This window comes from Ochotona curzoniae, unplaced genomic scaffold (genome assembly GCF_017591425.1).
Source record: "Ochotona curzoniae isolate NIBS_2020 unplaced genomic scaffold, NIBS_Ocur_1.0 scaffold_2453, whole genome shotgun sequence".
Taxonomy (NCBI): Eukaryota; Metazoa; Chordata; class Mammalia; order Lagomorpha; family Ochotonidae; genus Ochotona; species Ochotona curzoniae.
In genome coordinates this window covers 13,688,495-13,716,422 of record NW_024467094.1, presented here as the reverse complement: position 1 = coordinate 13,716,422, position 27,928 = coordinate 13,688,495, and the positions used below count along the sequence as shown (strand labels likewise).

The following is a 27,928-nucleotide window of genomic DNA, read 5'->3' as shown; positions in this document are numbered from 1 at the left end:
TACATGGGAACTTTGTCTCTCTGCCTCTCTATACAAAATAAGATGGGTATAAAAATAGAGTGCATGCCCACTCCTCAGAGCTGCTGTGCCAATGAATGAGACACATGTGAAGAGAGCTCCCATGATCCGGGACAAGCTCCTGTGGTGTGTGAGGGTTCTGTAAGTGCTTAGATGAGGAACAGGGCTGTTCAACCCCCAGGATGTCCAAATTGTTTTCTGGATGAGCTCCAGACAGCCCCTCCCTGGCCCATTCCAGGAACCTCTGCCTTCTCCCTTCCTTTAAAAATTCTGGGCAAGGAGCCCAAGGATCTGTTCCAAACACAGCTGGAACCTTCCCAATGTCTTTTCTAAATCTTTCTTGCTTCTGCCCCTTTAAGCAGCAAGAAATGAAAGGTGGACAAGTAAAAGAAGTGAGAGAGAGAAAATAAAGCCAAAATTCCACTCAGGAGGAACTGGCTGCCAAGGACAAGGAAGCGGGCAGCAGTTGGTTAATGTTCAGCATACCACTGAGAACTCGCCACAGTCCTCTCCAGGTTCTGCACCCTGCTTGGTGAGATGACACCCAGCATGGGACCAACAGCCCATTTCCTTTATGGTCTCTGCATTTCCAGACACTGCATCCCACTCCCCTCCTGCTCTCTGGCATGTCTGTGGATTTCAATCCCCACTCAGGCCAAAGCCTGTCTGTGTTTGGGAACGTGGGAGCAGGCAGGACACGGATGATATCCAGAGTCCACCCCTGAATCCCCTCGGGAGTGCACTCATCCATATGGTTTTCTGTTAAGCCTTTTTTTTTTTCTATACATGTATTCTGCCCAGCTTCATTCCCCAGAGGCAGCTGCTGTTGCCAGTTTCTTGCTATCCTTATGGAGAGAAAATGGATTTTCTTTACCTGTGTGTCCACCGTTTTTCTAAAGGAGGTGAGGTGCTGCAGAGGGCCAGGCTTCTTTGCTGTTCTGTGCAATTCAACTCTGGTAGGTAATTGCCTCCTCATTTCTCAAAACAAAACCATGCAGGAAGCAAGACCCTCTGTGAGCTCTAGGTGATCAACCCTGAGGTGATCACAGCCTGTACCTGCATCCACTTCATTAACACAGTCTTCTTTTTAAACATATATGGCGATTCCCTAAAAGGCGTTCTGGTCAACAACACACTCTTCTACCTCATCCCAGGTCCCCATGACACTGAAGGGTCCCATGTATACAAGCCCCTTCCGTCCAAGTCTGGATCTTGCTCCCATGCAGGCTGTTGTTAAGAGAGTAGCAGATGATGACTCAAGCATGTGGGATCTTGCCATCTACCTGGGAGACCCAGATGAAGTTCCTGGTTCCCATCTTGGGCTTGACCCAGCCTGGTTGTTGTGGGCATTTGGGGAGTAAACCAATGGATGGAAGGTATGTCTCTCCTGCCTCCTCTCTCTGTGACTCAGCAGAGAAGTCTTCTATTTGCTAGTTCACTCCCCAAATGGCCATAATGGCCAGAGTTGGCCCAGCCCAAAGTCAGGAGCTTTTTCTGAGTCTCCCATATGGGTGCAAGGGCCCAAGTATTTGGACTATCCTCCACAGCTTCTCGGTCACATTATCAGGGAGTTGTGTTGGAAGTGGAGCAACTAGGACTCAGAATGGCTTGCTCACATGCCACAGTGTTGGCCGCACAACTCTCAAAGAGAATCTGTTAATCCCAGCTACTTTGAACCTTAATTTTGCTGGTTTGGTGGAGGAACGGGAGTAGAAATTCAAATGCAGAGTCTGCACTTTGTGGAGAGTCTGCTATATTCTCCCCTCAACCTATCGAGGCCCCAAAGGGCTACACCACAAGGCTATAGTAAATTATAAACTGTCTTGTTCCCACTGCCAGGGCTGTTGGGAAGTTGGATTAGAGAGTTCTGGGCTGGTCATACCTCTGGTGAATACAATTCTCTCTAGGGGGAGATTCAACTTGGATTATCCCAATACATTCTGTTCAAGCAGTTGTTAGAGTATCATTAAAAATAGGCAAGTCTGCAAGAAAATAAAATTCAGGAGCAAGGATCATAGAAACAAGAGACAAATGAGGAACAGCTGTCTTAACACAATCATCTAACAGAAGCCCTAGCACAATCATCCAACACAGACTAAAATACCATCATGTTTAGTTACTGTGATCAAATCAACAAAACAAGCAGGTTAGGCTGCCATCTCTGATGTGATATGTCGTATGAGTGTGGCTCAAGCCTTAGCTATTCCATTTTCAATCTGGTTCCTTGCTAATGTGCCTTGGAAAGCAGCAGAAGATGGCTAAAGTACTTGGGATTCTTTACCCATATGGGAGACCTCATGAAACTCATAGTTTGTGGCTTTGGCCTGGCTGTTGTGGCCATTTGGGCAAGTGAACCAAAGGATGGAAAAGTCTCTGTAACTCTGCCTTTAAAATAAATGATTAAATCTTACTTTTATTTTAAAAATATTAATTTTTATTGGGAAGGTAGATCAGATTTATGGAGAGGAGGAGAGACAGAGAGAAAGGTGTTCTATCCACTGTCTCACTCTCTCAGTGGCCACAATGGCTGGAACTGAGCCATTCCATGAGCCAGGAGTTTCTTATAAGTCTCCCACATGTGTGTAAGGTCCCAAGGCTTTAGGCCATCTTCCTCTGCTTTCCTAGGCCAAAAGCAATGAGCTGGATTGGAAGTGCGGCAGCGAGGACACAAACTGGGATCCTAATACTTGAAGTCAAAGTTAGCCAAGTGAGCCACTGTGCTGGGCCCTAAGTCTTACTTTCAAAAAACCAACCAAACAAACAAACAAAAACTTCCATGGAAAAAATGATGCAATCAACAAAATGGACTTAAATGCAAAACTGCACAGAAATTCTCAAAAACGGAATCAATGGATTTCAATTAAAGCTCAACTTATTCATTTAAAAACATTTCAGATGAATTGGATCGTGGCGGTAGCAAAGAAGAAGGTAATAGGGATAAATTACCCAGAATGCAACATACAGGGGGAAAAAAGCAGCTTGAGGCTTGAGAAGACAGAAGACAGGAGATATATTGTGTCAAAGTCTAAAAGATGTTAATTAGTGTTCTAGAAACAGAAGAACAAATAGGGCAGAGGCAAGTAAGCTAGGAGATACTGGCTGGGAGTTTTCCAGAATTGATGAAAGGCACCAGTCCACAGAAGCCAGAGAATCTCAAGTCCCCCCTCAGCCAACAGACAGCAGAGGAGGCTGCAGTCTCAGAGTTGTTTTCCTAGCTGCCATAGGCGTGAAGTCTGATAACCCCAACCCAAACCTAATCAACTTCCCTTAGTCCTCTAATCACTATTCCCCAGCCTCCTAACCCCTAACTGGCCCTAACCAATCAGAAGAAAGAGCACTGAGGGCCCGGCGCGGTGGCACAAGTGGTTAAAGGTCCTCTCCTTGCACGCCCGGGATCCCATATGGGCGCCGGTTCTAATCCCGGCAGCCCTGCTTCCCTTCCAGCTCCCTGCCTGTGGCCTGGGAAAGCAGTCGAGGACGGCCCAAAGCTTTGGGAACCTGCACCCGCGTGGGAGACCCGGAAGAGGCTCCTGGCTTCGGATCGGCATAGTATCGGCCCGTTGCGCTCACTTGGGGAGTGAATCATTGGACGGAAGATCTTCCTCTCTGTCTCTCCTCTCTGTATATCCGCCTTTCCAATGAAAAAATAATAAAAATAAATCTTTAAAAAAAAAAAAGAAGAAGAAAGAGCACTGAGCTTCCCATCAACAGGCAAAGTCATGGCTTTGATGCTGGAGATTACAGGGTTCCTGGGGCCTTTTTTTTTTTTTCTTTTGCCTTGAGGCTTGCCAGGCTTTGGCACTCAATTCCATCTCTTAAACCTTTCTCTCTTGACCTGGATGGGAGGAATGAGGCTCATGAAAAAATAATAAAATAGTCTAGGATGGGCTTAGGAGAGCTCCAGGCATCATGACTCAGACTGGCTTTGGGATGAGGCTGGAGTCCATAAGAGACGGTGGGGACTGACAGTGACTTCCAAGCTGCTCTCAATTCCTGCTTTCCAACAAATCTTTCCTTTGATTCTCTGCCTCCATGACCTTCTGTTTGGCAGCACAGCATGGGCAAGACCTGAGCTGCCCTGTCTGTCTCCCTGCTCCTATAACAGCAACATCAGCAGGCTTAGCTAGAGAGGTGGCCAGGGAAGGCAGCATTTGCTTAGAAAGTACAGAGTTCTAGACAAATGGGTCCCTGGAGCCCTTCCTCCTGCTGAATTTTGGTTGCCACCTGGCACCTGTCAAACTAACCCAATCCATGCACATTTCCTGTTCCCAGCCCTCACTCTTCCCCCTTCTCCATACCTCAACGTGTAGGGACATCAGGCTGTGGAGCCTGGGAACGCCATGGATGGCAGTTGCTGCTCCAGAGTAGGGAAGGCATGTGTCCAATGTCTGTTGCAGACACTATGACCTGTATCTGGATGCCCATATGTGCAAAGACACCTGTTGTTAAGTGTATAACTACACATGTGCTTTACATAGGATAAGGATAGAGACCTGGAGATAGGTTGAAAAGATTGTAGTGTTTTCCCCAGGTAATTTTTTCCTTAAGACAAATGAAAACCACTGGCCCATTACTGAAGTTTCCCCTGCCTGTAGATCTGAGAGTGCCCTTTCATAGGAGTGTATCCCTCTTCAGGTTGAATATGAGGTTTGTTACAATTCTAAGGACTTTTCCTATTTTCCTCTCTTTCCTAGAGCCTGCCTAGCAACTGCACTTTCTAAAAAAAAAATTGAAAAGTAAAGACCCACTCACCTTTTCACTCCTCCTCTAGTGCCTGCAACTGCCAGCAGGTGCTTAGCTAAGTTGAAGCCAGGATCTGGGAATTCAATACAGATCTCCCCTATGGGTGGCATGAACCCAACTACTTGACCCATCACCCCTGCCACACAATGACAGCATTAGCAGAAAGTTGGAGTCAGAACAGAGCGGAGTGGGGGAATCTAGGCACTCTCAGGTACCTTTAACTGCTGAGCCACTAGCCTGTCCTTCACACGCTTAAAACTTTTTATTTATTTATTTATTTGAAAGGTAGAGAAACAAAGAGAAAAATCTTCCAATGCTGACTCATTCCCCAAAAGCCTGTTACAGCTGGGTCTGGATAAGCCTGAAGCCAGGAGCCTGGAACTTCATCCAGGTTTCCCAGGGAGGTGGCAGGGGTACAAGTATTGAGTCATCACTCTGCTTCCCAAGGTCTTCATAAACAGAAAGCTGGATTGGAAGTGGACCAGCAGTGGCATTCAGGGACTCTGTAGGGGATGTGGGCATTGAAGTGTTGTGATGTAAGCCCTCCACTAAACACCCATCACCACATTCACATCTTGAAGGAGCACAGTTGACTCATATTTCATATTGAACAAATGCAGAAACAAAGTCAGGACAGAAGCAGGCACCAATCTCTGGGTGCTCTCACCCCTCACCTCCTGGTCTGAAAGCATAATGGGCAGCTCACAGAAGGCACTGTTAGCTTTAGGTAAACATTGCTGTGCAGAACAGGTATCTGGCTCTCCCTGAATTCCAGTGGGACTACAGAGCCACCAAAGTCCAGGGCACCTGTATTAGTCACAGAAACCCACTATCCATCAGCCACTACATATGGATGCCCTCTCTGTCCCAAAGACACTCCTGCCCCGCCCCATGGAAGAACACCATGTCATTGGGAAGAACATGCCAACTCCTCCAGGTGATGTGGATTGCAGTCTAGATAAAGAAAAGGGAAATCTTGAGGTGTTGTAGACTATGCTACTTACTGAGATAAAAATAATAATAATAAAAAAAGGATAGATAGTGTAAGCATGTTTGCATACCCATAGAGCATCTCTGGAAATACACAAAAGAAAACAGTAACGGTGTCGCATCTGATCGGGAGAACTGAGCGCTGAGGCTGGGGTGGGAAGGAGACCTCCTTTTCACAGTGTTCTCTTTTGTACCCTGCATTGTTGTTCCATATGTATGTATTACCTAGGAAAGTGACAATAAAAGGAAGATGCCCCCCCTCCCTTAAGGCGCTTAGGGGAAGGCGACATGCAAACCATCACAATACAATGTGTTCATTGTTATCACGGAGACTCCCTCGGGTGGGAAAGGAGGATAAGGGAAGCCAGTGGCGGGAGGGAGTCTGGGCATTTGGAGTCACCATGGTGAGCCTGAAGCCAGGGCACAAAGAGCACAGTGAGCAGGGACCCATGCGGGAGCTTGCAAGAGCAAGCAGAAGCCAGAACACAAACTGCCGTGTGTGCTAAGGAGTTTAGATTTTATCCTAATAGCAAACGGGCAGCTACGAAAGAATTTTCAGCAGGAGTGCTCTGTTCAGATGTGCTGTTTGGAGAGATGACTGCAGCAGGAAATGTGGAGGCTGCATTAAGAGCTGCAGGGATGGAGTGGGGTGGGGGGAATCCCATGTGGGGTTGTTGCAACCGTGGAGGTGAGTGAAGGTGGATGGATAGCTCAGGGCAAAGGCAGCAGGGCTGGAGGAGGGATTCAGGCTGAGGCAGAAAATGGGGCAGCAGGTGTATGAAGAACGGTTGTTCTCAGTTGTTTGCTTGTGCTGGCATCCTCTGCACATTCAGTGCCCCAGACATCCCTGGCAGCTGGTGGGATGGGTCTGCAGGGGCCCTTCTCAGCCTGCCTGCCTGCCTCCTTGCCCCAGGCTTCAGCTCTTTGGCAAAACAGGGCAGAGAAAAGCGAACAGAAGCCGCTCCCTCGGCATTCAGTTCCTAGGTTTCTTTTCTCTCTCTCTTTTTCTGTCTCTCAATTTGGGTCCTCTCATTATTTCTGAGCTGTACAGCTTGCTGCTTCCCTGGCTCAGCTTCCCCCCTCCCACATCTGCAGAGTGTCAATCAAGCCATCAGATGAGCAGTTCAGCGTCACATCCCTGTGGCGTCTGTGCCCCAGGACACGCGCTGTGATTGCTGACACACAAGCAGCAAGGTGTAGGGCTGCTGGCTCTCCCTTTAATAGTCTTCCGATCCAGAATGGGTGTTAAAATGGAATTTGAGGGGATCACTTTTCCCTGCCTGCCCCTGTCAGGACATCGGCAAGGACGGGCAACCCTGAGAGACTGGGAAGCCTTCAGAAGTCGATTTGCTTTTCATTTCAAGGTTGGGCCGTGGCCAGTGTCTGCTTTCGGAGGAGCTGTTTGAAATTCTTAACAAGAAGCAGGATGCTTGAGTCCAGGAATCCAGGGCAGGCATGTGAAGTGGGATTGGGAAATGGAATTGTCATTTTATCTCTGAAGGGATATTATATTAAACAGGGGAAGGGGGTTGCACGCTGCTTCACTGCTTCCCTGGAGAACCAAACAATAAGAAATCTCGGGGGCAGCAGGAAGAACTGAGATGAGAACAAAGAACAAACTTCCCCAGGCTCTGGAACCCTGGCCAGGGAAATCTGAAGCATCTGCTTCCCTGGGGGAGTTGTTCTTTTACCAGTTGTGAATGGAAATACAGTTTTTATAGAGTATGGGAATTAATAAGCATTAAGCTCAACTACCTCACCAAATTCTCTTCCAATCTTTGATAATACACACACTCACACACACACACACCTCATACTTGGGATCCACATATCACTGTTTCTGGTCCTCAGGCTGGCCATTTGCAAACAGCCATGTGGCAGGTACCCCAGAGTGTCACTTGTAGAGTCTGTTTGACTATTCCCTGTGGTGAGGTTGCTTCCAATTTGTAAAATATGTATTATAAAAGCGGTGATACACGTGTCTTCCCATAAATGCCTTTTTATCCCCTTACATGATGGTTCCCCAAGCAAAATTTCTAGGTCAGAAGGTCTGAATCAGGGTGGGCATTCAGCCTAGGTTGAGATGCCAGTTAAGATGCCTTGGTACCTTGGGGTCAGTGATTCCATATTAGACGTGAGCATTCCATGTTAGAGTTACCCCTCAGAGTCCCAGCTGCTCTCCACATTACCACCCAGCTCCCTGGTAAATGCGCCTGAAGATGGCCCAAAGTACTTGGACCCCAAGCCACTTACATGGGAGACTGAGATGAAATTCCAGCCACCTAGCTTTGGCATGGCTCAGGCCTGGCTGTTATGTCATTCAGAGGAATGAACCAGCAGACAGTTGAATCTTTCTTGGTGTTACTTTGCCTTGTAAATCAAATAAATAATTTTTTTTTAAGTGAGACAGTCTGGTCCCATATCAAAATGTCTGGTGTTTGACACTAGTTGGCTCCTGACTTGCTAATGCAGACCATGAAAATCAGTGGCAGATGGCTCAAGTGACTGGGTTCCTGCGACTCACACGGAAGACCTGGAATGTGTTTCTGGCTCCCAACTTCAGCCCTATCCACTACAGGCATTAGGAGAATTAACCAGAAGACAGGAGCTCTCTTTCTTTTAATCTCTCTGCTGATTAAGTTAACATAAACTAAATTTGAACAGCAACATGCGAATGATCCACATTGTTTCCCTGCTCTATTTCTGTTGCTGCAGTACTGACAGCAAAAGATCTGGGCATTTTTATTTGTTTTTGCTCATCAAATAGGCACACAGTAGTACCTTTGTTATTTAACTCCCTTTCTTTCTCTGTTAGTGAGACTGGGCACAGGCTCATGTGAGGATTTATTATCTACTTTTTCTTGGGTGCAAACTGCTCTTCTTCTCTGACATCTCATCAAGAAAAACCCAGGGGCTGACCTTACAGATTTGTATCAAGTCTTTCTGTACTTAAATAGTGTATTTTTATTGCTGATATCTGCCTTTTTTTTTTTTTTTTTTTTTTTACTCTGGGAAGACATTTACACAGCTAGGGAGACAGATGCTTTCCTGTTCCTTACGGGGTGGGGATAACAGGGTGTTGACAAGACTTCTGGACTCCAACTTTTTTTTCAGAAGGAAGCACAAGCTAGTCAGATGGTATCCCTCCCTGGGTGTCTGTATTCCTGGGAAAGAGAAGAATGCTGAGGAAGCTAGTTGTCAAGGCCACTTTAGGGGATGCTTCCTGTTGTCACATGTGCTTCCCAGACCCTCCCACCTGCCATACGGCCATGTAAGAAACAGCAAATATTAAAATCAAGATCACTGTTATGAGTTTTTGACTAATCCTCACTATAGCACAGTGGTTAAAAGAGGGCTAGAGGCTGTGCTGCAACATAGCCAGCACAAACAACGGCTGTCACTGCGGAGCAGATTGCTGGCTAAGGGCCTAGCACTCGCTGGAATGTGTAAGATCTGGATCTGGGAGTGGGCCTGGTGGGGGAACTTGGGAAACTCCCCCTGGTGGACCGTTGCTCCCACTGGTGAGTATGTGAATCAGGACTGGGTGTTGGTCAGGCCAGGCAGGGCTGCCTCACTTGTCTGCAGGTGTGTGGATTGGCTCTGTAGGGGGCTGACCAAGCAGGGCCAGGTCAAACATAGCACACTGGCATTTGAGGGAGCCAGGATAGGGTAAGGGCCATTCCGAGTTAGCCTAGGCTAACATACCTACCAGTTTGCTTGAAAGCTAGGGATGGAGATAGGCTGGGCACGGCTAGGCTGCAGCACCCACCAGTGAGAGTTGGGACTGGAGGTGTGTCAGCCCAGGCTAAGCTGCAGCAGCAACTGATAGCAAAGGCCAAGCTGGGTGATGGGTTATATCAGGCTGGCCAGAGCAATCACTAGCATATACAACATTTGTGGCTGGGAGTAAGCTTGGTTGGGAGCTAAGGGTCTGTAGTTTCCACTAGTGAGCATGACAGCTAGAATGGTGGGTGGTGAACTGGGCTGGACATGGCTGCAGCATCCCTTGGCATCAGTGTGGACTGGGTCTGCAGTGTGCCAGACTGGGCTATACTCTAGCACTCACTGATGCTTGCAAGAGCCAGGGTAGGTATAGGACAGGCTGGGCTAGGTCTTTGAATACACTGAACACTGGACACGAGGGAAGACCAGGCATGGCTGGGCTGTAGCACCCCACAGTAAGAACCATAATGGGTATGGGCTGGTTGGGCAAGGCCACTGTTCTTGCCAGGACAAAGGGGGACCAAGTCAGGCTGGCCAAGCACCCATCAGAGTATGTGAGATCCACTACTGGGAGGTGACCTGATAGAGGAGCTTGGGTAACTCCTTTGTCAGGATGCAGTCTCTGCAGGTGAGTACAAGAACTAAGTCTGGGACAAGCCCAGACCAGGCCAGGTTATAGTACCTGCTGGTATACATGTGGCTCATGTCAAGGGGTGGGCCAGGCTGGGCTAGGCTGAGCTAGGCTGGGCTAGGCTGGGCTAGGCTGGGCTACTTCACAGTACCTGATGGCAGATGTGAGAACCAGGAGAGGGTGCAGGACAGGCTGGGTCAGGTTACAACATCAGCCAGTTCACATTAGGGCTAGAACTGGGGGGTTGGCTGGGCTGGGCTAGGCTGTAGCACCCACTGATGAATGCCAAGGTAAGGTGAGTTATGCTAGTCTGGGCTGCAGCACTCACCAGCATACATAAGACCCAGAATAGGGGTGAGGGGGAGCCTAGTAGAGGAGCTGCTGCTCCTGCTGGTGGGCATGAGAGCTGGGACTGGGGGTAGACCAGGTTGGGCAGGGCTGTAACACCCACTGGCTTGCGTGTGAACTCAGTTAGGGGGAGAGCCAGGCTGGGCTAACCAACTGTATCCACTGGTACATGCATGAGCCAGAGTAAGTACAGGCTGACTGGGCTTTGCGTCAACATCAGCTGGCAAATGCTGGTACTAGGGGCAAGTGCTATCAAGCTGGACTGCAGAACCACCCAGAAAATGCAAGATCTGGGACTGGAAGTGGGCCCAGAGGGGAAACTGTGGTATCTCTTGGATCGACTTCAACTCCCACTGGTGAGCACGTGATCCAGGATTAAGGGTAGGCATGGCTAGACAGGCAGTGGCACTCACTGGCATGAGTGTGGGCTGGATAGTTGTGCCGGTTGGGTTGAGCTAGGCTCCAATGTTCATTGTTGTGTATAAGAGCTGAATGGGATATGGGACAAAGGGGAACAATTTGCTGCATATATTGGCATGCACAGGAATCAGGGCTGAGGGTAGGCCTAGTGTGGGTTATTGGGGATTGCTCCGACTAGGCTGTTGTTGCTGCTGGTGTATGTGAGGGCCAAATGTGTAGTGGGCAGAGTTAGGCTGGGCCACAGCATCCATTGGTTTGCATATGAGATGGGGCTGGGAACAGAACTGACCAGGTGAATGCAATTACCAGTGTGTGTATAGGCTGATGTAGGTGTTGAACTAAGCTAGACCCCACACTGGCTAGTACACACAGGGGTCGGATTAGGGTCATGTCTGGCAAGGTTTCTTTAGGGACCCCTTCCAACTGGATCACTGGACTCAGAACTCCAACCACAGTGAAAATCACAGGATCTGTGGTCTGAACATGGACTGCTTGAGTCAGAACTGGGTCTCCACAGTTGTTGAGGCCTGTGCAGTGGATGGCATGCCCAGCTACTGATGGGGGACATGAAAATAGTTCATGAAGCCTGCAGAGGATGTCTAATACCATGGAGGGCAGTATAAATCAGACAGCTCTCCTGGACAAGTATCTGGGTGAATCAAGACTCTAAGGTGTACTATGTCAGCCAATAGACATTTCCTCAATAGAATTTCCTCAACCTTGGAAAAATGAAATCAACAGCATCTCAGAACTATCAAAACCACTTAAACCTCAGAACATGCTGCACATTGGGGACTCCAGGATGACATGGAGTGGCCTTCCCCCATTCCTAGGTCCTGATGGGGTTGAGTTACTGGGAGTGACCCTCTTCCCTTCTCTCTCCATTTTTCTTTTTTCCACAAGAAAAAAAGATTGAAGGCAGATGTCTCATTTACCTTCTCCCATTCTTTGCTCCTCCCCACCCTAATTGCAGGTCCACATGAGCATGCATCCCTCTCACCTATGTAAATATCATTAAAATAAAATGAACTTGTTATTAAAAAACAGAGAGAGGGATAGGAAGCAGACAGAGCTTTTCACCCTAGCGTCTATGGACACCAGGCAGGTTGCTCTAAGTTACAACCTCTCTAAGCATTTCTATCTGTGGCTGTTAAAAGGTGTTTTAGTTATGCATTTTTAAAAAAATATATCCCAAGTAGCCATTTTATAAGAACGCTGGCATGGGTCAGGAATTCAAAGGGACATGATTGGATAATTCTACCCCATGCAGCCCTTCCAGGGTCACTTAGCAATGGTCAGTGGGTGACCTCCCTGAGCTCCAGGGTCCTGGATGGCTTCATTCCTCTGCGTGCTTCCAGGGCCTCTCCACACAGTGTCTCCTACAGGGTAGCTGGATTTTCTTCTTCTTAAAAGATTTACTTATTTTTATTGGAAGGTCAGATTTATAGAGAGAAGGAGACATAGAGAGAAAGATTTCCATCCTCTGATTCACTCCTCAAATGGTCACAACTGGCACTGAGCTGACCTGAAGCCATGATCTAGGAGATTCTTCTGGATCTCCCACATTGGTGCAGGGTCCCAAGGCTTTGGGCCGTCCTCTACTGCTTTTCTAGGCCACAATCAGGGAACTGGAAGGGAAGTGGAGCAGCCAGAACATGAACTGGTGCTCATACAGGATTCAGGTGATTATAAGGTAAGGATTTTAGCCATTGAGCCATTGTGCTGGGCCTGGTGCTCTGAGACAGGAACTCAGTGCTCCAAAACTGGAAGAGGAGGCTGCCAGTCTCTTAGGGGTCAGAAAGACTCATGGTGTCACTTGTGCTGTATTCTGCAGGTTAAGCAGTCATAGAGCAAGTGAAAAGCCACAGAGAATCTGGAGACATCTCTCATCTGCCAGAAGTGGCGATGAATGTCCTCTACGGCTGTGAGAACTCAATGAGATAATGCACACAGAGGCAGATTTACAAGGAAGCTAATGAAATTTCAACCATGGGGCTTCCTAATTGAATGCTTCTCTTCCAAGTCTTGGCACCTCATTTTGTATTTGTAATTCTTCTTTCCTTTTCCTCCTTTAAGAGAACCTCCAGATTGTTTGCGCATCAGGTCCTTCCAATCCTGGCTCTGTCCTGAATGTCTGCTACAGCACTTAGCTTGGCCTGGTGGGAGGCTCAACCTGACAGTCCCTTCACACCCCAGGCTGTTACTCCCGTCTCCGTGCCTTAGGAGAGGGCTCCTCCTTTTTCTCCATCCTCTCCCATTTTTCAAAGGTCAGTTTTTTTTTTCCCCAAACCGAAAGTAAAGCACACTGAGAATAATTTCATAATCACAAAACTGCCCTCCCAATTGGCCCCTGAATCCACCCCCTGACCTCACCACCCACAAGAGAGGAGGGCCTTACACCGGGCAGCTTGCCAAGCTCTTTGCTGGGCCTGTAGAATCTCCAAAGGAAATCAGGCTGAAGAGAGGAAAACCAGCAGGGGGAGGCAGCATTCCCAGTGCCCAGCTTGGTCTAGGAGGCATTGAAATTCCAGGGCCGAAGTCCTGAGACAAAGATCATAATGAGACAGGAAGGTGGCATAGGAAGGAGCCCATTTGCATGACAATAATTGAGCCAAGAATAGAAAGCTAGAGGGATGCAAGGGTGAGGTTGGCAGCTGAGCTGGGCTAAACCTCACAAATCAGAATACCCAGCTCTGCTCTGCAGGGGAGGCGGAGGCTGAGCCCTGTGCCAAGCTGTGGGGGGAGGGTAAGTGAGGGCAGGACTGGCCCCAGGGGATTGTGGGAACACTGGTCAGGCTGGACTTTGCCTTCCTCGGCCTATTTGAGCGCAGAGCCTGCCATCTCTGTGGGAATTCTGCTCAGAGGCTGTAGAGCCAGCTAAGAGGGCAGCATGGCTGCTCAGAATGTTCTTTATGATGCCATTGTGATCGGGGCAGGCATCCAGGGCTGCTTCACTGCATACCACCTGGCAAAACACAGGAAGAGGGTCCTCTTGCTGGAGCAGGTACTGTGTCTCTTCTATATGCCTGACCCTAAGGCTTGTCTGCCTCTCCCCCCCTCCAGGCTATGGGGTGCTGCCAAAGGGCCTGAATAATCATGCATTCTGTGTAATTTGTAGCTGAGCTGTTTGTGGTGTTCCTGGGAATACAAAGCGAGTCTCCCTTTCCTTAGAGCCACATTAGATTTCCAGGTACTTCTATTCTTATACTGCACCGCCCCCCCAGCTCCTATCCAGATTGAGAAGCATTCTAGACCCTGTTCTCTTCTTTCTTGCCACCCTGATCCTTCTATGATCAAAAGGTAGATACAGCCCAGAAAAACAGCCAGTTCTGGGGCAGTCTTAAATAAAGATCACATTGCAAAAGGTGACATGTCAGCCTGTTGGGACTTTTCCCCTTGCTTTCCTGGTTTCTCACTCCAGCACCCAGCAAAAGTTTGTGTTTCCCACCACCTCTGGATAATAGCAGCTTCCCATTTGGCATACAGGAAGTAAGACTTACACCTTATGTGGCTGCAAAGGAAAGGTGATTCCAGACAGTGTAGTCTGTAGTGACTGCACATGTGTACATGGGCTTGAGATGTTTGCAGGGTTCTTCAGGTCCATCCCCCAGAGAGGCATCTGTCCTGGTGGACTCTCTCTTCCCATTCTGCCCAAGCTACCCATGCTGCTTATGGTTTACCCTGGCAATGAAATGGAATGGTTGGAAATTTTCGTGTTAATCCTCAAAGCCCAAGAGATCCCTGGTGCATCCTCTTAGGAAACTCAGTCTTTTGCTCTATTCCAAGGGGGTTCTTTCAGCCTCAGTGATCTGTAACCACAGACATACAGCCAGTATCAATTTCTTTATCTATAAAATGAAGGGACTAGACCAGAATGATCAGGAAAGTTCTTCTAGTTCACTTCTCTATGAAGTGGGGTGAGCTTAGAACAGATAAATGCAGACTAACTCGCACAGGGACTTGGGGTATGAGTGATGTTTGTAGAAAGGAAGTATAAGTTAACATGGCTATAGAACCTGTCTTGGTGGCTGTGTCAGCTGATTGGCCATAAAGAGAATCTGGAAAATCTGTATGGAATTATCTAGAGTAAGAAGCAGCTCTTGGTTGTGCCCCATGAGATGGAGGCTGTTAGGGGTGACGGCTTCCACTGTTTCTCTCATTCTCCAGTTCTTCCTGCCACACTCCAGAGGGAGCTCCCATGGACAGACCCGGATAATCCGAAAGGCGTACCCTGAAGACTTCTATGTCCACATGATGGATGAGTCCTACCAGCTATGGGCCCAGCTAGAGCAAGAAGTTGGAACCCAACTGCACAGGTGTGCAGCGGGAGGAAGTCCTTGAATATTGGGGTCCACACCTGCGGGAGCTTTTGGCACTTGGGGAGGCAGGGCCAGGCCCAGTTGAGATGGAATGGGAGGTTTCAAGGCCACGGAGGGGCCAGGCATATGGGAGACTTCTGCTTCCCTTGGTGATAACCACCCCTCAGGAAGCGAGGCTCCTGTGGAACTGTCTTCCACACTGGCTTAGAGCCTGTATGCAAGTCTAGCAGTGGCTGTACTGGGAGAGTATAGGACAGATGCCATGGGTGGCCACCCAAGGCAGAAAGGCCTGCATGGGATCTGTGAGATTTGCATCTGTGTCCTCTGCAGTGCCTTCAGAGACTCAGAATAGGGCTTGGGACAGAGCAGGAGGTTGCTTTGTATTCCTGGGAGTATCCTACCTTTTCATGCTGGGTCCTTTCCCTTCATCTCCATAGTGACCCTATTCAATCACATCCCATAAGAACAGCGCTCCTCAGGCTGCAGATAGGCAGTGAACCTGCACTTGGGGCCCCCCATAGACTGCTCCCTCTATCCCTTAACATCCCCCCCATTGACCTTTCAAGCAGAAAACTTGTGTTGCATCAGGAACTTTAACCACCCAGTCTCCTTTTTTTCCTCCTCTGTGACTCTTAACCGAACTTTCTTTACATAACCCTGGTTCTAGCCTTCAGGGTGGCAGTTGTTTTAATGGCCAAGAACCAAGAGGTTAGTGTTCTGTTGCAAAAACACCATTAACTTAAGAACAAAGTGAAATCCATTATGCAAATACAGTCAGGGCAGCTAATTACACATTTACTCAGAGGCAGCTAATGCACCCAGCACCTTAATAAAGAAGCGACTTGCCGAGGGGTGGCATGGCAAAGGGACCCCTCTTTGTGTATCTGTGGATACTGCTGAGTCTTCAGTGCTAAAAGAACTTCCCAAGACCTTGAAGAGCACACTTTTTCCCAGCAGACAGTGAAGCAGCTGTCAGCAAAGTGTTGGAATCTTCCAGAAGGAAGATGATGATGCTGTAATCACCAGACTTTGGTTTGACTTTGTGTTCTTTCCACTCTACAACCTTGGAGAAGTTTCTTTTTTTTAAGGTTTATTTTATTTATTTGGAAGGCAGAGTTACAGAGAAGGAGAGAGATCTTCCACACACTGGTTCATTCCCCAAACTGCTGCAATGGTTGGGGTTGAGCCAGGACAAAGCTAAAATCCTGAAACTCCAACCAAATTTGCCACGTGGGTGACAGGGGCCCAAGCACTTGGGTCATGTTGTTTTCCCAAGCCATTAACAGGGATATGGATAGGCAATGCAGCTGGGAAACGAATTTGTGCCTACATGGGATGCTGGCATTGCAGGCAGCAGCCAACTCATTGCACCACAATGGCATCCTGCAAGATGTTTCTTTATCTCTCTGCCCTTTTTTCTTTTTCAAAAGATTGACTTATTTTTTATTGGAAAGTCAGATATACAGAGAGGAGAAGAGACAGAGAGGAAGATCTTCCATCCAATGATTCACTCCCCAAGTGAATGCAACAGCTGGAGCTGAGCCAATCCGAAGCCAGGAGCCTCTTCTGGGTCTTCCAGGTCTCCCATGCGGGTGCAGGGTCTCAAAGCTTTAGGCCGTCCTCGACTGTTTTCCCAGGCCACAAGTAGGGAGCTGGATGGGAAGCGGGGTTGCCAGGATAAGAACTGGCGCCCATATGAAATCTCGGGGTATTTAAGGCAAGGACTAACTACTAGGCCATTGCGCCAGACCCTCTATTTGCCTCCTTTTCTCATAGGGCTCAGTGAGGTTAAATGAAACTTCGGTGAAATATTTGACAAAGTGCCTAGCACCTTTCAATAAGTGACAGTCATTCCCTGTTCTGATCATCATGTCTTGGATCACATGCAATGATTGTAGGACAGAAGGAATGGCAGCCTGAGGTGGGAGATCCCATAATCTCATAGTCCTCCTTTTTGGCAGCTCAGGAAGTGAGAAGTTTTGGGAAGCAGTTAGGCCTGGCCCTGACAATACTCAGCCGTGTGATATGTAGCTGTGAGTTACATATCCCCTGTGTGTTTAGACTCAATTTTCTCATGTACCAAGTAGGGGCTATTGTATGCGATGGGCCTAGAACAATGCTGGAAAGTCATTGTCACCTTCCATAGGAAACTAAGGGCTGTGGAAATAAGTATGGTACCGGTTGAGCATTCTTTTTTTTTTTTTTTTAAGATTTATTTATTTTTATTGCAAAGTCAGATATACAGAGAGTAGGAGAGACAGAGAGGAAGATCTTCCATCCTATGGTTCACTCCCCAAGTGGCCACAATGGTGGAGCTGAGCTGATCCAAAGCCAGGAGCCTGGAGCTTCTTCCAGGTCTCCCATGTGGATACAGGGTCCCAAGGCTTTGGGCCGCGCTCTGCTGCTTTCCCAGGCCACAAGCAGGGAGCTGGATGGGAAGTGGGGCTGCCGGGATTACAACCGGCACCCATATGGGATCCTGGACGTGCAAAGTGAGGACTTTCACCACTACGCTATTGCGCCAGGCCCAGGTTGAACATTCTTAATCCAAAATTCTAAAATCTGCCCAAATCCAGAACTTTTTGAGCACTGACATGACGCCACAAGTGGCATATGCCACACCTTGTATCAGGTGACTGATACGAGTCTAAATGTGTGTGCCTGTCTAAACTTCCCTTGAGGGTGAGTGTAAGGTGCACATGAAGCATAAATGAATTTAGACTTGGGTCCCATTCCCAGAATACCTCATTATATGTGGTATACTGGATAAGGTATATATGACTTGCATGATAGTACCTCAAATGTCCATGGAAAGGGCCAGGCGGCATGGTCTAGCAGCTGAAGTCCTCACCTTGAATGTGCCAGGATCCCATATGGGCGATGGTTCTAATCCCGGCAGCTCCACTTCCCATCCAGCTCCCTGCCTGTGGCCCTGGGAAAGCAGTCGAGGACGGCCCAAAGCCTTGGGACCTTGCACCCACATGGGAGACCTAAAAGAGGAAGTTCCTGGCTCCTGGCTTCAGATCGGCGCAGCACTGACCATTGCGGTCACTTGGGGAGTGAATCATTGGATGGAAGATCCTCCTCTCTGTCTCCTTCTCTCTGTATATCTGACTTTGCAATAAAAATAAATAGATCTTTTAAAAAAAGTTCATGGAAAAATGGAAATTTTATTTGCATGTAAAAATTTTGAAAGCTTTTTCACAATGCATGTTTTCCATACTTTTTAAAGATCCCATCCCCTCATATGCATGAACTCAACCTTTTGTACCAAAATAAACAGTTCTTGTATATTTTTCCATGAGCCTTTCAATGTACCCACATGTACATCTCATTTCTCCTCCCTGTACCTTTGGAGAGGGTTGCCACTGAGTCATCAATGTCAGCCATTCATGCATACAACAGCATGCCAAACTCCTAGTCAACCAGCAGAGGTTTCCTGTCTGTGGCCATACAGTATTTGAGGCTTCATGGCCCTGTGGTCCATTACAGCTGTTCAGCTCTGCCTTCATAGTGTAAAAGCAGCTACATACAAGGTATAAACAAACAAACCTGGAAGTGTTGCAATAGAACTATTTATAAGCATTGAAATTCGGATTTCACATAATTTTTCTGTGTTATGAAATAGTATTCTTTTTACCTTTTTATCAATCACTTAAATTATCAAAAAATATTGACTTTAGGTGAGAAAAAACACACAGAAAGCCCAATTTGGTCTCTGAATTGTAGCTTCCTGGCCCCTGATCTAGGAGATTCCACAAACTGGTGATCTCATCCCTTCTACTGTCGCTAAACAAGTTCCTGTCTGAATCATCTGGGGTCAGAAGACTGAACATCAGAACAAGAAATATCATAGGTCCCCTTTTTTCAGGGAAAGTGAGACTAAGCAACAGTCATGGGATATTGGGTGCCTGATGGGACAGCACCATAGGACATCTTAAAGGAACATTCTGGAACAGTTCTAGTGATTAGGAGGCTCCATATTCCACACAGGTATATCAGGATTCCGTTCTGCACTGACTCCAGCTTCTTGCCAGTGTGCATCTTGGGAGGCAGCAGGTGTTGCCTTACATAATTGAGTTCCTACCACTTATGTGGGAGACCTGGACTGCATTCCTGGTTCTTGGCTTTGATTCTTTTCCTATCTCCAGTCTGAGTCATTTGGACATTTAGCAAGTGGACCAGAAGATAGGAGCAGGCTTCTGTCATCGTTGTACCTCTCAAAAAACCCACAACACAACACAACACAACACAACACAACACAACACAACACAACATTTTGATGCCTCACAGCAATTATGAAAAATGAGGAGTGATGTGAACATAAACACCTTTCAGCGTGCGTAGTGTTGTTGCTGCTGCTATTCTGTTATTAACATGTCCTTTCTTGTAGTTAATCTGATTTACTGAGATGCACTAACTTTATTTTATTATTTTACTTAGTAGGGACACAGGGCAGAAGCTTCTCATATTGAGTGGCATTTGAATACATTTCTACCTTTGGGCCCAAAGCCATTTTACTGTCTTTCACTTTTACTCCTAAATCTGATTTTCTAAATGATTCATCATTTTTGTGGTTCTTCTCCCTAGGTTCTTCTGAAAAAAAAAAAAAAAACCCAGCACAATACTGTAACTAATAAATATGGGCATATTTCATGCTATTTGATGATGATTTCAAGGAAATCTTGAGGAGGTGCTACTTAAGGCAGCTCTTTTTATTCTGTTCTGCTGCGTCCTGTGACAGCAGCATACTAAACACAGGTGGGCTCAGACTATTTGCATATATTCTGGGAACAGACACTGACACATGTGTCAGATCACAAGGTCTGAATCTTTTGTGATGTGTACAGGCACAACGCAGACACCAACAGCAAAGCCCAGTGCTGTGGCCCCTCTCTCTCCTGCCCTGCCTTCTCCCTTTGAGTCCTACTATCCAGCTCCTGACCCAGGCTGCCCCTGCTTAGCTGACAATATCAGACAAGATCACAGCCGTAGGCAATACAGCTGCTGGCAGAACCTGGTGGCCCCCTCCGCAGCTGCTGCTTCCTGTGTCTGCGAAGTGTCTGGCTTGTCAGCCACATCCCCTCCCTGGAGCAGTCTCTGTTAACCAATTCCACCTCGGCCCACTGAGCGGAAGATGAAACGCAGGGAGTGCCTCCAAAACCAACAAAGACAGCAGCCATTACCAAGTCGCTTCCCCAAGGTGTCTCAGAGAAAGCTGGCTTGCCTGGTACTCTTAACCCAGACAGGGAAACACTGGAGCCTGGGGTGGGAGACAGCAGGTGCAGGGAGCCGTCTCCTCCCAAGTCCTCCCCACTGCATTGTGTACCCTGTCTGGCCTCAGTAACTGGTAGAAATCCATGATCACCAACTCCCTATATCACATCTGAGAAGTTAGGCTGTAGAGGAGTCAACAAGGCCCTGGGGAGGAATCTTCAATTACTTGCTCCTGGTGCTAGACCAAAGTGAAGTTGGGAGGAAGGAGCAGCGCATGCCTGTGCTCTTGACCCAGCTGATGGGCGGCCTGGGAGTTGGGAGCGGCAAATATGCCGGGGTTCTGACTACATGAACACTGGCTTTTAGCCCTCCTTTCCAGGCCAGCCCTGACCAGTCATTTTCTGATCTTGTCCCCTCACGCATAGCCCCATGTGGATGCCCTTGTCTCTTTTCACCCTTTTCCTTCCCAAATTTGTAGCTTTGGTCGGAGCACAGCAGAGAAAGAGGAGGGAGCATAGGGGTGAGAAATTGACACAGAATAAGCAGTCTATTTATTGGGATCTAGGAAAAGCCATTAAGAAAATAAGCACTTAAATGATTTTCAATCTGCCCATGGAAGTCATCTATCTTTATACTGGGGGAAAAGGCCCGTTCTCCGATCCTGGTTTTGATTGACTGATTTCCAATTCTCTAAGCATTTCCCATAGGAGCGTCTCACCTATCTCCCATAATGACAGGCCTTTGCATTTCCAGGCAGTGTTTTACATTTATTTCCGATTTGCTCATAATGGTCAAAAATCTCTCTCCAATCCACGGCATTTCTCTGGCAGTGCATGGTTTCCCTCAGGCCAAATAGCTCGGCTGTGATCCACGGAAAATGAGAATTTCCCAAACGCATCTTAGGACCAGGGGAGGGTCCGGCATCTCAGATTCAGATGGAAAATTTCCCACTGTTAGATCAATATCTGGGCTAAGAAATAAATGCCACCAGGGCAGAGAGCTGGAGCAAAATGATTACAATCGGCACAATTACATTCACCGGCAGAATCAGCTCGCTGATTACGCCCAGGGAAGGGGAGCTCCCGCTTCATCCGCCACAGGACGGCTGTGAATTAGAACGTCACTCAGCATTTCATCATCGGCCAGATTCACCCGTTACCTTGGCACGCGTTCATTTCCCCCGTTCAGTACAACCCTGTAAGAAGGCTTCTCTTTTTAAGCGAAGAAGGAAGGAAGGTAGAAGGACAGAAGGGAGGAGGAAAGGAATTATAAAAATACATATATGCATATATGTCTGTATGGGGTCGACATTGTGGTGTGTAGCAGGTAAAGCTGCTGTATGCTGGCATCCCATAGAGGAGCTGGCTGGAGTTCTACCTGCTCCACTTCCCCTCCAGCTCCCTGCTAGTACATCTGGGGGAGCAGTAGAGGGTGTTCAAGTGTTTGGGCCACTGCCACCAACCTGAGAGATCTAGCTGGAGTTCCTGGCTTCAGCCTGGCTCAGCCCTGGCAGTTACAGTCATCTGGGAAGTGAACCAGTGGGAGGCAGATTTCTGTCTCTCCCTCTCTGTGTAACTGTTTCAAATAAATACCTACTATTTTTAAGATTTATTTTTATGGGAAGTCAGATTTATAGACAGAGGAGAGACAGAGAGAAAAATCTTCTATCTGCTGGTTCACTCCCCAGGTGGCTGCAATGGCTGGAGCTGATCTAATCCAAAGCCAGGATTGGAAGCAGAGCAGCCAGGGCATGAACTGGTGCCTACATGGGATCCCAGTGCATGCAAGGTAAGGATGTAGCCACTCACTAGGCTACTATGCTGGAACCACATACTTTTCTTTAAAAAGAGATCCCATTTGGGTGCTGGTTCTCATTCTGGTGGCCACACTTCCCATCCAGCTTCCTGCTTGTGGCCTGAGAAAGCGGTAAAGAATGGCCCAAAGCCTTGGGACCCTGCACCCACGTGGGAGACCTGGAAGAAGCTCCAGGCTCCTGGCTTCGGATCAGCTCAGCTCTGACTGTTGTAGCCACTTGAGGAGTGAATAAATGGATGGAAGATTTTTCTCTCTGTCTCTCCTCCTCTATATATATCTGAATTTCCAATAAAAATAATTTTTTTAAAAAAGAGAGAATGTGTGTTTGTGTGTGTGTATGTGTGTGTGTGTGTGTAAATCTCAGAGAATATGAGAGACCCAGGATGCTATACATGCTATAGTGCAGGGAGGGGTCACAATACATTGCTTTGACATAAATTTCTAGGCCTGGGGTCAAACATGGCATCTGCTTAGGCAAGTAGGATTTCCTAGAATCCTACCCAGCTGGGACCCTATTGGCGAAAAGGGCTCAAGAACATGTACTAGGTGACTGTATCGCTTTAGGATCTTGTTGACCAAAGCATTTGCTAGGCAAGTTTGTATTACCTGAGAACCAATCACAAGTCCTTTAGGGGGCTACAGAGAAGAGGCTGTCAGCAAGCTGCTGGGGATCGCGTCAGCCTTGCCTCTGAGGAGCTCTGAAGAGCAGAGGCTCTCGCTGCTATCTCACTGTGCTGAGAGCTGGGGAGGCGGGGCCATGGCGAATGGATTGGGCACGCTGCGCTGCTCTGTGTACTGACACCAGCCCCAGGGCCCAATGTGTCCCTCCCACCTCCCAATCGTCTCTTTAATCCCCCCAACCAGATAATGTGGGATTTGGAAGCATGTAATATCCATGAGACTCCATTATAGGCTATTACGAGCTTTTCACGCAGCACCTGGGGATGTACCCGGCTGGTGCTGGTCAGTCCGAATGTGCAACCAGAAGGAGCCACAGGATCAGTTCTGGGGGTCAGAAGGACCCTGCCCTCTGCTTAGCTCATTTCCTGCCTAAAGGGAGCGTTGGTCTCTTGTGGCAGGGAGGCAAGAAGCATGCAAGAGAAACAGCTTTCACTGCTTTGGGAAGGATGGAGGGAGGTGCTGAGAGAGACATAATCACTCAGTTTATGTCCAAAGCCACAAGGGACCACCCAATGCCATTTAACTGTGAAGGTGCCTTTGGCATTTGGGGTGGAATTTTGAACGCTTAAGGTTTAGCATCCCTACATGTGAGTTGTAACTCCAGACACTGTAACAATTATAAAAATGACCCATGCCTTTCTACCTTTTGGGTAGAGGGGGTGGGTACTGCCCTGATGTGGAATCTGGGCCCAGAGATGGGGCAACCAGATTCAGGTCACATCAAAGTGATGCCAAGATCACAGCCCAAACTGGTTTAAGATCTTCCCACAAAAATCAGCCTCTGAGAAGAAACAGAGAGGCAGAGACAAACCAGGAGGAAACAGTGCATGGCATGACAAGAAGATGGGGGAGCTGTGTCCTGGGCTACATATAGAGTAGAGGGATGGGAATAATGAGGAAGGGGAAGACATCTCACCAGACTGGCTGAATGCACATCATCCTGAAGGGGTAAAGGTGAAAGGGATGTGGCATCTCTGTTTTCAGGTGCAGGACAGAGTAACAAGCAACCCAACAGTGAGAGACAAGACAGGCTTGCAAATGGGCTGGACAAGAGATGGAGAGTACTAGGACTCTTGTGCCCGAATCTGGGTGGCTTCATTTCTTCTCTCAGTGTGAGGGCTCATTCTCCTCAGTAGCTAGGCCTGGACCTGGTACCCTCGTAGATGGCCTTGGACCTTGACATACACCTTCATCCAGGTGGTCATTCTTTGTTTTTACAGGCACACTGGACTGCTGCTGCTTGGAATGGCAGGGAATCCAGAACTAAAGGCAATGCAGGCTACACTGTCGAGTCATGGGCTGGATCACCAGTATTTTTCATCTGAAGAACTGAAGCAGCATTTCCCAAATATTCGGGTCACCAAGGGAGAAGTAGGACTCTTGGACAAGTCTGGAGGAGTTCTTTATGCAGACAAGGCCCTCAGAGCCCTCCAGGTGACCTGTCCAGCCCTGGGACAATATATCTCCCTGCTCTTGGCATCCTGAATCCTAATTGGCCATCCCAGGATCTTCCTCCAGATGCCTGCAGGCTTCTGTCTTGATCTGCAGAGCCATTTTATGTGTCCTGTTGGTCTTTTTAGTTAGGGATAGGGATCCAGATTCTACACTCTGTTCTTTGCCCTAAGTGAGAGGCTCTTAGTTCACCAAGGCAAACACAAAGAGAAAAAATGTGCCTTTCCCTGTTCTTGTTCCTTCAGGATGTGCTTTGCCAGCTGGGAGGCATGGTATGTGATGGAGAGAAGGTTCTGGACATAAAACCAGGTCTGCCAGTCACGGTGACAACCACCTCCAGGAGCTATCAAGCCAAGAACTTGATCATCACAGCAGGTCCCTGGACCAACAGGCTGCTCCGTCCCCTGGGCATTGAGCTACCCCTCCAGGTGGGGAGAACTGAAAACCTGAGAGTAGATATTTAAGTAAAGAAGCCTGGGAGGCTGACAAACTCAAGTTTGAGTCCTGAACCTGCCATTTGCTATTGGTTGACCTTGAGAAAATTAGCTCACCTTGCTGAGTCAGTGGTTCTTCCAAATTGCACTCAAAGGCCAATGTTGGGCCAGGGCCAAAGTTGGGAGCCAGGAACTCGATCCAGATCTCCCACATGGGCTTCCTGAACCATCACTGCAGCCTCGAGGGTCTGCATTAGCAGGAACCTGGAGTCAGGAGCCAGAGTGGAGAACTGAACCCAGGTACTCTGATGTGTGGCACAGGCATCTTGGCCAGCATGCTAAACGCTAAACGCTATGCTAAACGCTCACTCCCTCCTTGAACTTCTTGAAGATCCTTTGTCAAACCTTTAGGAGATGGCCTGGCTTTAATAACTAGCTAGTGTCATGAACTCCTGCAAAGAGCAAGAAGAAGGGCTGGGGTGCAGGTAAGAGAGAAAACAAAGAACGGGGGGTGAGACAGAGAGTCCAGAGATCTTTGTGTATCATAAAAAAAGCAAGCCAAATGATGGGAGGATTGCTGAGCAAGGGTGGACAAGCAAAACTGGGTTTCTAAGCTTGTGGTTGTGCTGCAGCACCCCAGAAGGTGTTGTTCTCATGGTTTAGAGTATCTGTGGCTTCCCCTTCACTTCTCACTCCTGTCCCTTCTTCAAGACCCTGCGGATCAATGTGTGTTACTGGCGAGAGATGGTTCCTGGGAGCTATGGTGCTTCCCAGTCCTTTCCTTGTTTCTTGGAGCTGGGCCTGACTCCCCACCACATCTATGGGCTGCCCTCCAGAGAGTACCCAGGGCTCATGAAGGTAAGTAGAGGTGCCCACAAGATGGGACTCCTTCACAGATGCCTTCTAGGTCCCAGTGGGTAGTACCCCAGCTGTCCAAAGGCCCTACAAAGGGTATCCTTCCTATGCCAACACAGGGTAGGGTGGGACCAGGCAGCTGGGCAACTTCAGGTAGCAACAAGGAGCCTGTGTCAGACAGAGGATGGTGGGATGCTAACAGGGGCCATCCTGTGTAGGCTGCTGCCCCCTTGTTGATGTGTGTAAGTGGAAGGCTGGCTGTGTCACTCACATAGCTTTGATTTGGGGACAGATCTGCTATCACCACGGGGATGCCGTGGACCCCGAGGAGCGCGACTGTCCCACAGCATTGACAGACATCCAAGACGTCCAGATCCTGTGCCATTTTGTCCGAACTCACCTACCTGGCCTGAAGCCAGAGCCTGACATCCTGGAACACTGCATGTACACAGTAAGGGGCTGGTGGTCCCTGCAGCTCCCTAGCTCCTGCTACAGATCTGGAGATCAGTAGAGGAAGGCAGGTGGACCTCATGCTGGCTGGGCCTGACTCTGACCCCTGATACCACGAACAACTTTGCAACAAGCGAGCTGAGCTCTGTGGGTCGGCTTTCCTCTCCCAGACAGGGCCCATGAGGGATTATTCGTATTCTTTTTCATTAGGCAATGAGCTAGGCCTGGCAGTCCCTGACGATAGTCCCCAGAAGAGCTCTAAAAGGGTTTTTGGCAAGATGTGCCTGTTGAGCAGGCCTCAGGGACAAAGAGAAAAGACAGATGCCATCAGAGCCTGAGGCATCTTGGCTAGAGTGGGTTTGGGAGGATGAGCTGAGCACCTACTGTGTTCATTGCTCTGCAGGAGAGACAAGGACAGATGGACAGATGGGGAGACTGGCATCCAGAGGGGGCTGGCAGGTAGACAGCAACCCACTCTCTGTCCCTATTCTCCCTGGAAAGAAACCCAGTCCAAATCCCCTTCCCTCAGAGCCTGTGGTTTTTCTTCCTGCCTTTGTCCTGAAAGCATACAGGTGTGAATGTTTCTTTCTAGAACACCCCTGACAGACACTTTGTTCTTGATCGCCACCCAAAGTATGACAACATAGTCATTGGTGCTGGATTCTCTGGTGAGTTGAGGAGGAGGGGGATGTGGTGTTCTTAGAGTTGGCAGTTCTCAAGGCAGGGCCAGATGGGTTCTTCCTCATGCTCAGCTGTCCACACAGGTGCTAATGCCTGGCTCTGAGTAAATAAGGGGGTTGGAAAGTCAGAGGGGCTCTGGGACAGGACCAGGAGAGTCAGCCCTCAGTGTGGGTCAATGGGGAACTGGTCGGGAGTCCAGCCTGCCTGCCTCTGAATGCTTGACCATTTTCTTTTCTTTCCCTAGGGCATGGATTCAAGCTGTCCCCTGTTGTGGGGAAGATCTTGTGTGAACTAAGCATGAAATTAACCCCATCCTACGATTTGACACCTTTTCGAATCAGCCGCTTTCCTGGCCTGGGCAAGGCTCACCTTTGACCTCCTATCTTTGACCTCCCTTCTGTGCCCAGGATCCCTAGGCTGTGTGAGAGACCTTGCAGAGAAGTGGCCCTGACATGTCCCACTTTCCTCCTGCCTCTATTGGATCCTCAAATGGTTTAGTCAACCTACTTTTCCTGTCAAGATCCCCAATCCTAGTGACTTCCTTACTTCCGGAAGGTCAGTTCCATAGTCTATAATCACAGAGGAGCAACATCGAGATGAACATCGAGATGAACATCTCAAAGAAGGAGGGGGGCACAAAGACTGGCCTAGGGGACTAAAACAGTTTCTAAAAATTCTCTTCACTGGACATTCATGAACTTGGCACAAATTTGTCTAAGCCTGCTCGGGGGAGAGTAAATAAGATAACCTCTTATATTTCCCTACCACGTTCCTTTCCCTTAAACTACAGACAGTCTCCATCACAAACTCTTAAAAAAATTCAGCTGATCTTAAGTGCACCATAAATGTTTGTTGAAAAAGAATTGTGGAACAAACAAATAAATAGTTGCATTTCATTTAGGTCTGTGGTGGGCTTTCTGTTCCATACGACCTCATTTCTTGTGAGCTCTAATTGTCTAAATGAGCACCACGGAATGCTGAAAGTCTTTATCTCCTAGACTCACAGCACCCCCTTTCTCTGCAGCCTTTGTCTCATCTTCCTCCTCTCTCTGGTTCTATAAAGGTGCTCAGCTCCCCAGTCCCTCATTAAGGTGTATTGTCAGGTCCTTATGAAGATGGAGCTGTTATACCAGGAAGAAAGAGAGACACAC

General features: G+C 48.2%; 1 protein-coding gene across 1 annotated transcript; it reads left to right on the top strand.

Annotated features, from left to right (window-relative positions):
• Nucleotides 1–13,763: 13,763 nt before the first annotated feature.
• PIPOX (pipecolic acid and sarcosine oxidase) lies at nucleotides 13,764–27,667 on the top strand. The gene is made up of 8 exons (XM_041000800.1): nucleotides 13,764–13,877; nucleotides 15,041–15,189; nucleotides 24,126–24,339; nucleotides 24,603–24,785; nucleotides 25,503–25,649; nucleotides 25,939–26,097; nucleotides 26,689–26,764; nucleotides 27,022–27,667. Exons 1-8 carry the CDS (start codon nucleotides 13,764–13,766, stop codon nucleotides 27,150–27,152), a joined length of 1,173 nt encoding a protein of 390 aa, XP_040856734.1. The 3' UTR covers nucleotides 27,153–27,667.
• The last annotated feature ends 261 nt before the right edge of the window (nucleotides 27,668–27,928 follow it).

What these genes read in the sequence shown, in the direction of transcription:
- PIPOX (XM_041000800.1), top strand. Translation starts at nt 13,764, where the DNA reads ATGGCTGCTCAGAATGTTCTTTATGATGCCATTGTGATCGGGGCAGGC. An exon ending in TGGAACACTGCATGTACACA is followed by an intron (nt 26,098 to 26,688) that starts GTAAGGGGCTGG and finishes GTTTCTTTCTAG; the next exon opens with AACACCCCTGACAGACACTT. An exon ending in CATTGGTGCTGGATTCTCTG is followed by an intron (nt 26,765 to 27,021) that starts GTGAGTTGAGGA and finishes TTCTTTCCCTAG; the next exon opens with GGCATGGATTCAAGCTGTCC.